Source organism: Acipenser ruthenus, chromosome 25 (assembly GCF_902713425.1).
Source record: "Acipenser ruthenus chromosome 25, fAciRut3.2 maternal haplotype, whole genome shotgun sequence".
NCBI classification, from domain to species: domain Eukaryota; kingdom Metazoa; phylum Chordata; class Actinopteri; order Acipenseriformes; family Acipenseridae; genus Acipenser; species Acipenser ruthenus.
In genome coordinates this window covers 21,049,486-21,062,250 of record NC_081213.1, presented here as the reverse complement: position 1 = coordinate 21,062,250, position 12,765 = coordinate 21,049,486, and the positions used below count along the sequence as shown (strand labels likewise).

The 12,765-nt window shown below is 33.2% G+C and overlaps 1 protein-coding gene across 1 annotated transcript in view; it reads left to right on the top strand.

Moving 5' to 3' along the window:
• LOC117964006 (contactin-4-like) overlaps positions 1-12,765 on the top strand; it is a 78,516-nt gene that overhangs the window by 38,690 nt on the left and 27,061 nt on the right. Inside the window, exons 2-4 of the mRNA XM_059000186.1 lie at positions 1,902-2,036; positions 6,801-6,927; positions 7,566-7,741. Of these exons, the coding sequence (XP_058856169.1) occupies positions 1,982-2,036; positions 6,801-6,927; positions 7,566-7,741 (358 nt within the window). The 5' untranslated portion in view covers positions 1,902-1,981. The remainder of the gene's footprint in view (positions 1-1,901; positions 2,037-6,800; positions 6,928-7,565; positions 7,742-12,765) is intronic.

Sequence of the window (12,765 nt, the reverse complement as noted above, 5' to 3'; positions counted from 1 at the left end):
AAGTATAACCATGCAACAAAGAAATGGTTCCCTGTGATACCGTGACAGGAAATTAAGGATTAGTTAAAGATCACCGAGTCCCCTGTTGGTGGTGGAAACTGATACAGCACCTGTATGAGAAAGAAATTCATCGTTTTCAGTATCTATTATATGGAACAAAACAAAAACAAAATTCCTGTTATTGACTGCCTCATCAGTAGGTTAAGACTCATTAGAAGTCTGTTGGGGAATATAACAAAGAAAAGGCAGGAGGTTAACAAATAATAAAAAAATCAATAATCCTTATTTAGAAAATGAAGGAAAGAAGGTCCTTAAGTAGAAGTGCATAATCAATTCCATTAAATTCAAATATATATATATATATAATAGAACCTTTATATCGAATCAGCTTTATATATATAATATAATAGAACCTTTATATTAAGCAGCACCTTAATATAAAGTGTTACCATCCATTTTAATAAATCAACAACACTCACTTGAAGACACACCTTTCACACTTCCCCAGCATCATGTACAGTATTATTAGTACCTGAAGGACCGGTTTCTTGTCTGGTTTATAGTTATGGAGTAGTATAATACATCGGATACGGTTCTTCAGGGGATAGACAATATATATAAGTCAGATTTAAATATAAATATATGCTATTCTAATAGACAAGTTTGACCATTAAACTAATATTGGTACCAACTGTATTCATTTCGATAAGTGCACTACTTATAGTGTTATACAATGTATTGAATTCATCCTGCAGGGCTTTACACTATATAAAGTAATACTATAAAGGGAATAAAACATATGGGAATATTTGACTTTCACAAATTGCCTACTGCACTTCTAATTTAGATCTTATTGCTGTGCGCCTGAAGAAAGATGGGCTTGTATTTTTGATTGACATTTATAGGAAGCTCTGGGAATTAGTTGCATGGAAGGATGCTAAAAAAAATTAGAGATTAATTGTCTTAAGCTTGGAGATTTCTCAGAGGTTCGATAACAGTTTAAAGCATCTGATATTTCTGATTCTGTGTCTTTTTAAACAGAAAAAGCAACATTCAATTCCGTTATAATTGTAAACATTTTATTCTAATTGCAAGATTTCCATACTCTATAATAATAACACATAACACAGTGTCTGATTATGGTGCTTCAATGTATTGTTTTGTAATCCATAAACAGGTGTGTCCAGTTTTGGATAAAAATAAAAAATGTACATTCAAACACAGTCTTTGTTTGCTTAGATACCCAGACAATTTGAAAAGTTTGTTAACAGATCGTTGGCATTTTCCAAGACGTTTTATAACTTTTGTATTGTAGTATTGAAGCACACGTCCATATAGCACATGCATAGATGTAATTATAAATGCAGCAGTGTGTGTTCAATAATTGTGGAAGCCTGGTTCTAGCATTGCAAAATATATTCCTATTGTATTTATTACCAGGCTCAGACACTGGCATCTTTCAAGTACTTTAGAGGGTAATATAGCCTGTGTCATACTTTTACTTTATTTTACTCTATAAGTTACTTTCAGGCAATAATGCAGAAAATGATATATTACATTACCAGATTATACCAAGTAATAAAGAGTAAATATGTAAAATAGTTTCAGAGAAAACCAAACATTGCTCTTGGCAGTGATTTGTACTAGTCTTTTGCAGTTGTAATGCTTTAAATGTTTTTTCTTTCTTTGCTCTTGGGATATTGTCGTTTCAAAATATAAGTACACTCAATATCAGTGCCAGAGGATCTCTTCCTCTGTTCCTACCTTAGGCATGCTATCCTGGCTTGAATGTATTTGAATGTTTGAATTATGTATTAATCACCAGTCAATTTCTCTGTACTTGAACAAATTGTACAAGATTGTATTTTTCATTATCCATTGCCCTTTTTTTTATTTTACAGATAAGAGGTACTATTTGCAGAAGAAATTTTCTGTTCTGTGGTGATTGGATGGGAGGAATCTTTAACCTTGGAAATTGAAGATGTTGTTACTATGGAAACTGCTAATACTGTTGTCATTCAAGGACTGCCTTGCAGGTACAGTGTCCCACTCATTATCTTTGATTCAAAACATTATCTGCATACTTTCTTCTTTATTACAGTAATATACTGTTTGAAGAAAACGTATTAGCTGCTCATGTATAGTTTACTTTGAAAATTCAGATCAATGAGAATCAAAGATTGCTAAATGACAAGCTTGGTTTCTTCTCAGCCAAACCAAGCTGCATTAATAACAGTCAACGTTGTTATAATAGTGGGAAACACTAGTGGAGGCTTTGAGTAAATTGTTGATGCTTATAACATCAATATATATTGTAACTCCTAAATGTGTCTAAGACTTTTGCACAGCAGTTTATATATATATATATATATATATATATATATATATATATATATTAGCTCAAAGAGCCAGCTGCCCTAAACGTTTCGATATGTTGTACATATCTTTCTCAAGGGAGCCTGTGTTTGAATCAAAACATTGGAGGTATTTATAGGTTTTTGACGGCATGACAACTATTTGTTATTGTTTACATTCAAATCCATGATTTATTCTTACATGATGTAATGGTGTTCTATATATTGTGACATCATTCTTACTTCTATCTTTGAATCTGTATTAATTCTAATTAACACTACTTTATATAAACTTATATTTTTATTATATCATGCAATGCTGGCTCTGAGGATCAGTCTAGATTTGGCCTCCCCAGCGCATCAGCATGCACAACTTTTGAATGAATTTTGTTTATTTATTTAAATGTTATATATTTATTGAAGTTAATTAGTTCATTCTTTTCTGTTGAGTCCCACTGGCATAATCGTGTTCAGTCTATTTATCCATTTACTTTCTTTTATTCTTCTATATATCGCATTGTCTAATTTGAGCTGTTCTAATACTACAAACTTTACGTCATTTATGTCATGTCCCTGACTGGTGAAGTGCTGTACTATTGGTTCACTCATTTTTTTATTTCTAATTAATGAAAGGTGGTTCTGAATTATTTTATATAAAGTAGTTCCATCTATATATATATATATATATATATATATATATATATATATATATAGTAGTTTTTATATAAAGTATATATACAGGTATTCATTGTGCATTTGGGCAACTCTTTGCACTGGACTGAGTGTGAAGGCAGTTGTGCTTATTTAAATTTCTACTGTAATCGTGGTTGTACCTTGAGCTATGAAGTGTCATATAATTCCTTTCAACGTGTATTGAACATTTTGACACTATAGATTGTGAATAGTTTATATAAAATACATCAATAAGCACACAGTTCAGATTTACTTTGGTGTTCCTACATTTTCTGAGTGGTTTACAGCGATGATAATAACCCCACACTAAAAACAGTCCTGATTTCAACAAACTCTGTAGAGAAAGGTTACAACAACATCTTTACATAAAATGTGAGAAAGCTATTGTTGTGTGAATTTAGTACTGTACTGTAACTCAAATGTAATATAGATCAGTTATAATATTCTATGGAATTTGTATTACAGTCATACAAATCAATCCATTCCATATTCCATACATATTGAGCAACACCTTATTTTTATCATGACCATGCTTTTAACTATTAGCATTCATCATCTTTTATTACCCCAACTACACATCTATGGTTCCTAGAGACTTATAACATTTTGAAATAAACCTTTGAAGAGTGTTATGCATCTAGTGCATTTTAATTTCCCTGGTGTTCCTTTGTTCAATGAGGCAACATCACCTCTATGTTAGTTACTATGCTTCTTTAAACAGAAACCTTTATAGTTCCCTTTGGACAGAGTTCGCTTTGTATTAGTGGAGTAAATTAACTTCCTTAAGGGACCTGCAACATGGCTACTCATAACAATGTCTAGATTTGTTTTATTGAGTGTTTTCTACCATGCACTAATACAATAAATACCAATGCTACACGTCCAGGGTAAATTGTATAGGTTGCATTTCTATATTGTTCACTTATTATTGATTGGTCACAATATTACTATTGTTGATGTACAAACAACATGTAGTGGTCGCACTTATATCAAGACATACACTACTTGAAACAATACAGATTTAACACATTATACTTGAAATTATTGTTATTTGTATTTTTAATTTAAGCGATACGGAACTTACTGGGGCATTCTCACTATTGTTGATCCCTATAATTCTTGCTTCCTATATACTTTTTTTATGAACATATATTTTTAGTCAGATGGAATGGGACTTGTATTTTGATAGAAACCATATGACATTTGGATAGGAACTTTCTACAAAGACAATACAGTGAGTGGGTTGTGACATTATCCCACAGTTAATTTAGGATTTTATTTTTTAAATAGCAAAAGTTTGCAACAATATGTAGTAAAATTCTTTGAAATCTGTTGAAACGTGTATAAATGTTTTTTTTTTTTTCTTTCTGTAGTAATTAAATTAGTTCTGATTTCTCATGTAATAAAGATGTGATATAATTATCTGGTGCGTTACCTTTGCAGTACGGTATAGCTTAGGTTTTGTTTTGAAACCTTCTAATTTGACTTTCTCCTTATGACAGCTCTTTCTAATTTTATATCACTACAGGCATGTTCATCCTATCAAAGCAGACTTCTCCCTTAAATGTATTTTACGGTTCACTGCATCTAATTAAGTGATTTCATTGCGTACACTAAGGTTAATTAATTTAAGAAAATGACATTCTGATCAAGGTTAGGCAGATATAACAGCACAGATGTTTTAGGATTCCACTACTAACCCTTGCTTTTTGGCTCCCTGACAAATATAGTTACGTGGATCACAGTGTTATACCCTGATACTCTGTACAATTCCCTGTTCTGGTCACATCCATATTGAGGCTGTTTGGTGACTGAAATAGAGGTTTTTCAATGTATGTATTATGAAATAAACTTTACCAAAGAGCTCATTCTTAGAGCTTATGGTACCACATAGAAATCCTTACCAATGATAATATTTCTAACCCTGATCTTAACAGTTGCCTGTAAGCATGTGTTCAGGGTTGAATTTCAGTTGGTATCAGAACCTTGTTTATTTTTAGTGAATTATGACATCAGTTAATCATTTTCCTGCTCTTGGCTCAGTATGTTTAGAGATATTACTCATCTGGAGAGAACCTCAGCTAGGCTTTTTCGGATGCGGCCAGCAACAATAGTTCAGTCTATATGAGGTTCTAGCTTATCAAGTATTTCTAGCGATGCAATGTTAATAATATTGTTTGTGTTCAAAGTAAAAACAATTGATCCCAAATTTTTTTTTAAAAAGCCTTGCCAATGTTCTCACGATGTCTTTAAATAATAAATTGAACGCATTAAACCCCTAACCAAGTCCTAATGCACTTCATTGTTTATTTATTTAATGAAATGACCTTCCTACCCCTGGTAAACAGTACTTGGTTACAGAACTTCAGTTTGTTTCTGTAGGAGCTCTTGTTTATTTCTCATGTGTTGTTTTTGTATAAGTTTAGCCTGTGATTTTGCTCAAGTAAAGAGCCAGGCCAGTTAATCACATTATTAGTGTTCAGCTCAACAGGTAATTAAAATAAATCGCCTTGAGCTGCATAAAACAGCACATTGAAACGGATCAAATGCAGTCTTTTAAATGCAGCTTTAGACTTGTCAAACCTAAACTCTGCTGCAGTTCTCAGAAAAGCTGCTCTTAGAAACCTCTCTCATAAGTACACTTTGAAGTAATAATTAATTTATTATATTTATAGGACATCCAAAGAGCGAGAAATTAAGGTTATCCCATTGGAGTCTTGTCAGGTAGTCCATTGCTCAAGGCAAAGTGGAGACTGATTCCCTCGTTAGCATGCGTATGCACTATCAAGCAGTATACACTTCGTCCTAGCCAAGGTTACAAACCTTTAAAAAATGAAACCAACATTATTCTGACCAAAGGGGGGGTTGTGTTAATTAAAAATAAATCTCATATACAGTAGTACACATTTGAAAAGTTTGAATTATGATTTATTTCCTTTGCGAGTAAACTGCTTTACATAAATACAGATACACAATGCTACTCAGCCAGTTGATTCACACATTATCATGTGTAGTGTTCTGAGGCTTTCAGACTGTAGATGAGTTGTGGATACTGAAACCAGCATCTGTGTTACCGTAGTACACTTCTCAATCAAAAACACCACAGTAGCCTATATTATAGAGAATACTAAGCAACCTGTATATAACTCAGAGACATTTTTTTAAAATATTGTACAAAGGTGCATAATATAACTTTAACATCCTGTTACTCTACAGCACAACCTGAGATTAACTTCAACCCAAACATATTTGTAACATTATTCCAATTCCAAGACACATCCCTAATTGGGCAGCAGTGTGGAGTAGTGGTTAGGGTTCTGGACTCTTGACTGGAGGGTCGTGGGTTCAATCCCTGGTAGGGGACACTGCTGCTGTACCCTTGAGCAAGGTACTTTACCTAGATTGTTCCACTAAAAACCCAACTATAAAATGGGTAATTGTATGTAAAAATAATGTGATATCTTGTAACAATTGTAAGTCGCCCTGGATAAGGGCGTCTGCTAAGAAATAAATAATAATAATTGTAAAGAAACACATATTGTTCAATCTTAAACTTAACAAGTAAAGACAATTACTGTAATCAATAGTAATTAGAAGTTTATATATGATATCTCTTTGTGGTTTGCCACGCTAATTGCATTGAAATGTTTTTTTGTACGTGTTTTTTTTTTTTTTGACTGACTGACTGATTGTCTTCATTTGTTAGCACTAACACTTGCTGTAATCTAATCTAAATTGTTTTTCCCAACGCAGAGAGACATGCATTACATGGACCAGTGTTCACACAAGAGCCAAGTGACATTACATTTCCTTTGGATTCTGAGAACAGGAAGGTTTTTATCAATTGCAAAGCACAGGGAAACCCACTACCAGAATACAGGTATTATATTTATCCTTTTCAAATTCTGTCTCTTCAGTGCTATTAAATTGATTGTAGATTATATGGCTGTGTTTTTGAATTTCTGTATTATATTAATGCTGTGGTAGGCAAGTCTGTGTCTCATGGACCATTTAACTCAAATTTTAATAGGTACCATTAGATAATACCAAATTTTTAAGACACCATCAAGGTTAATAGATTCAGTATATTGCTAATGACTTAGCATGATTTTATTGTTCAGAGAGTTGTAAAAGTGCAGTTAAGAGCAGAGGAGCTAGTTTTGATGATAATGCATGGATGTATTCGTTTTAGGATAAATGGTCCACGGTAATAATAACAATATGAAAATGTAAGCCCATTTTTATGGATAAACCATAACTAATCTCCATATCTTTGAATAGGATAATTTATAATTCATAATACAACAATAATTAACACAGTAAATACTATTATGCATGACTGGGATTCAATTGTATAATCTTAGTTAAATGGTTTCTTCTCTTAGTTTATAGTAAATATTAGTCCTGTGTGCATTTGGATTATTATTTATTTTTGTCATGTTGGTATTTTTCAGGATCCTTACCTTTGTTTAATGCATTCTTGCACAAAACTTCTTTTCCACTAACCTTTTTCTGTAGGTGGAAGATAAATGGAAGAGACATTGACCTTGGTATGGATTACCACTACAGTTTGGTGGAAGGTAACCTATTGATCAATAACCCTGACAAAAACCGCCATGGTGGAACTTACCAGTGTTTTGCAACCAATTCATTTGGAACCATTGTGAGCAGAGAAGCAAACGTTCAGTTTGCATGTAAGTCATTTCCTGTTTATTTGTACTTGACTTATTTTAAAAGGTCTTCCCTTCTGTACAAGAGTTCACTGTTTGTCGAAGATGAACTTTTTGATTCTCACCCAGCCAGAATTATTTTTTTTTTAGCTCCTCACTAGTTCCAGTAAAATGATGGTTGATTTTGATTGACCTGGGCATTTCACAGAAAAAAACTGAACAAAATAAATCTTCCCAGGACACTAACAAGGTTAACTTTATCAACACACAAGAACCATGTCTTAGTGTTTCAACAGTTTTGTAGATTGTACATTACATTTTCTATCTTAGACATTCAGCCCATACAGTAGCTGTTGCTATATTTTCCATATTGCTAAGCAGAAATGTTTTAACACTACAGTATTTATTTTACTTCAGCTGAAGAATTGACTTGACATAGGCAGACCCTCAAGTTTGTACCCTATGTTTATGTTATCCAGTAAAAAATAAAGAAATATTTATAAGTATAAATCGATCACCATTCTAGAGCAGCATGATCTAAAATCACTGAGGCAAAATGTGTGACAAATGCCTAAATATATCCCAATTTAAAAAAAAAATGTAACCAAGTTTTATCACAACTTAATGAGAGGGTCCTCAAGATGTTTGAACACTGTTTGACAAAGTGTTGGGGTGTCCAAATGTATATTAATCATGTTGCATTCCTCAAGTGCAATGTAATTTTTGGGTTTATTACATTAATGTACTGTATGCCGATTTACATACACTTTACAAAGTAAAAACAACATTATTTAACAACTGTATAAATATAGCAGTGATGCATAGTGCAACTGTATTGCCATCAGAGATAAGTCTGTGAAATAGCTTCCTGTTTGACTCTCCTAATAATGTTGCTGCTGCTAGAGCCTGAATGATCTTTTAGAAACTGTTCCATTTGAAGACGCTGTTGTATAAAATACAAATAAAAACTATTCTCTACCATGATGATATAATATTTGAACTGATATTACCTCTCTGCATTAGAATATATTAACATTAATTCATAACATGCCTGAAGATGGTGTTCTTAATTGAACTATTCCCAATAGTAGTTCTCTGTGGTAAATTATTAATCCGACATCTGCATGTGATTTGGAAGTTTGTGGATGGTTGTGCAAAATAGTATATCATACTTTGAAATATCCCATAGTAATTTTAACACCCCATATTTATTACAATTAATCAAACATTGTTATATATTATTTGTCTTCTAATTATTCTGCACAGCACAAAAATGCCACTACAGTATAGATATTAAAAGGACATATGGCTTCAACTTGTGTACTACAACTGAGAACCAGCTCAGGGGTAATCTAAAACCCAATCCAAACAGACAACATACAAAAAATATGCTGCCTCACAGCTTCTTCTCAAGTTATTGTTTTGTCTGTTTGTTTTTCTTGTCCCATGGTGCAATGCTGGCACAAGATCCCTTAATGTCTGCATGCTTACTTTATGCTCAGGCACAGTGTTCCCATTCCAGCCACGACAGGTGCAAGTCAACAATATTTGTTTGTCTAGTTAGCTGCTGAATCTCTTTCAATTGCAGTTACCACATCAGTACTATCATCTGCCATCCATCTGGAAAATCTTCTCTTCCTGCAATTGGTGTGTGGAGAGATTGGGTGTGTGGGTGGAATGTTCACAGTTGTTCAGTAAATGTGGAAGTTCTATAATTAAGCAATATAACCCGAAGAAGAGGGCTTTACCGTGTGGTAAGGCCTGCCTCATGCAGATAAATTTAACATAATGAGAAGGGCCTTGCCAGATATTAAAGCCCTCTTATGAGGGGTCTATTGTTGTTAGAAATACAGTGCTCACCCGTTATAACACGCCTCGTTATAGTGCGGAATCGGTTATAACACGGTAGGGTCGTGGCTCCCATTTGCTCCATAATGCCATTACAGTAGCCCTTTTATACTCGTTATAAGGTGGAACACAAATAGCACGGTCTTGTAACTATGGCTCCCCACTATAGCGTTATAAAGGGTGAGCACATATATATATTTAAAGGTTTTTCTGTATATTTAAAAAAAAATAATGCAGCACTAGATTTTGTTGAAACTCAGAATTCCAAATGTTGTCTGGTAACCTTCAGGCTTCAGTATCACAGTGGTGGATGATGTCGAGTCATGGGTATTTGCAATAGCCTAAATAATAACACTGTACTAAAAAAAAAATTCTACTTACAGGGAGCTGTTCTTCAGTTCAGGTACCTCGTACACAAAAGCGAACTTGGTTAACAGTTTAATCTTAAAAATTGAGAGATGCTGTGTTCTAATGACGATATAAATAATTGTAGCTTATTAAAAATATAATAATGCTCCCCTACAAGACATTGTTTCACCTGAGTGATTGCAATGCCATAATAAACGTTTATTCCCAGGGTCTTTCTAAGCAATAATGGACACTACTCTCGATTATTTTCTCAAAATAAATATTTGTAAATAAAATAATAGTTCTTCATTCCATTATTATCAGTAATGAGGAAAAAAGACTTTAGAAATTAAATATAATAATTTAGAAATTAAATATTATCTGTTCCAATCCAAGGCCCAGAATGACACTTCAGTATGATTTTGTTTACGCGAGCACGGTCCTTAAAGGGTTAATAATCTACAGTCACTAGTTTGAACACGTCCTCTAAAAGAAATAAAGAAATAAAGTTGTATGACTAGTAGTCATACAACTTTAGTTGGCATTCTATATTGAATAGTTTTTTGTCTTCGTTACACTGACAGTTTGGATGTAATGAAGCAATCTGTTTGGCAGATGCAGTGTTCAGTACAAAGTGAATGAGACAAAAGTCTATCACCCAACTGTGGAATGTACATATGCTGTTTGAGATAGTTCTTAGAGTCCAATGAGTCAACGATGCATATATTTTCCATTTTCAGTGTATTTCCTTGGTGGTAAAATGGGACAAAAATCCTCCCACTGCCAAACAGATTGCTGTATTACAACTGAAAATGTTGGTCTTTACAACTTCAGATCCCAGTGGTTCTTGGATATTAATTTTCAGCATTGGAATGTAGACTGTCAAAGTGGAAGAAAAATAGTCTATTGAACCAATATGCTGGTACATTAATAATCTTCTGACATGCAGGATGACAAGTATTTTAAATGAATCAGGAAATTCAGCTCAATGGTTCCAAGGATGGGGCTTTGCTGAAAAGATCAAAGTCAGACAAAGGTCAACTACATTTTAATAAAAATGTTTTTAATATGGCATTTTCCAGATTTCTTTTGGGATATTTGATTTATATATAGATCCCCAAAGCAATTTATTCCTCAGCCTATATTGGTGTTTGATGAAAAGTTAGTTATTTACCACAAGTGAGTTCGGAATCCATTACACATGTCAGGGAAGGTGGTTATAAATATTTTGAAATGTTATGTCTAAATTGCAAGAGGGCCTTGTTAATTATGTGAGGAAAAAACATACAAGGCATGCGTTGATTAATACACCCTAATACTCAGTTAAACACCATGATTTGTTTTAATCTGGCTAATTTTCCTATGTCGGTGTAGATTTGTTTAAATTATTAGTAATACAATTTCTTGCAGTTTGGAGCTGTTTTTTGCTTTAAGTTGTGTTCTTCCATTACACGTAATACTTTGCAGTTGTGCAGGTTAAGTATTTCAACATTTTAGAGATCATGCTGATAACTGGAGGATCATTTTAATGTGTACCATAACTTGTATAGGATAGATTTCTGTTAATTTGACCCCCAAACATTTTTTTTGTCAATAATTATTGGTGCTTGAAATAAGCTTCTAAATACTTACTTGTTAAAATAGGTATTGTTCCTTAAAGAGAAGAAGAAGTCTGAAAACATTCATACAGCCTTATTAAAGTAACTCCATTCTTCAGGAACTATATCTGTTGAATCCTAATGACTGGTACTGTCATATTGAGTGAGAATCTTGACACAGAATCAGTCTTATTAATTGTGTTAACAAAGTAATTATTCTCACAATCTTTGCTTGTTTTTATTTCACCTGTATATAAATACTGATCTCATGACTGTAGCTAATGCTTGCAACCTAGTACATAAATTTGTGAAAAACTGCCTCTTGAATGAATCTGTCTCCACTCAACTTCCAAACTTCACTGGCTTAGTCTACTTTAGTTCCCTTTATATTGTAAGTCCTACCCTTGAGCCTTAGCTTTAGTTATCCATCTGCCATATTATGCACCCCTAGACTTTTTGGGGATAAGTTAAAAGTTAAAGAGAAACGTTTTGGCTTGTGAACCTTTTTCTTTGTCTTACCTTGTGACCTGCTTGCCAGCGCTAAGACCTCTCTGCTTTGTTAGACAGATATGGAAGAGAGAATATAGGTTAGACTTAATAATATTTGAACATTTACAGAATAGATCTGTATGTGAAGGCTGAAATTACACATTTTTTTCTTTTACTTTTTATTGAGGTGCAGGGGCTAGTGGCAACAATAACACAATAGTTCAACATAATAAAATCCAATATGTTTCTATTTTCATATCATTATTGAGTAGTGCACACATATTGTAATACCTCTCATTTTTTGTGCAACATGAAAGAGGTGAACTAGGGATATATTCAGCAGTGACTGACTGGATCTGAAATAATATGCATTTACAGTATATGTTACAAACTGCTATTAAAATTGCTTTTAATCTGCATGTGCAGTTTCTTTCAGTTATACCCTTAAATTCAATAGTTGCATGCAAAACAGGAATAGCTGAATGGAATACTAATGGCTTGCTTCTAAACAGACTATCCAGCAGCAGGCTCTAATCAAGTATCAAGTAATCCATGTCAGAATAACAGCATATCACATAGAGAGGGCTATTTTAATGATGCAAACAGTGGTGGATCATAATACAGCCACCTTAAACTTTCCAACTAGCTGCTTCACTGTATCCTTAACATGTAGTGTCAGGGTATGCTAATAAACTTAGTTTTAAAAGCAGAAATATACATGTTTCAAAACACTTGTGACAATGAATTGTGCAATAATGGAATAAA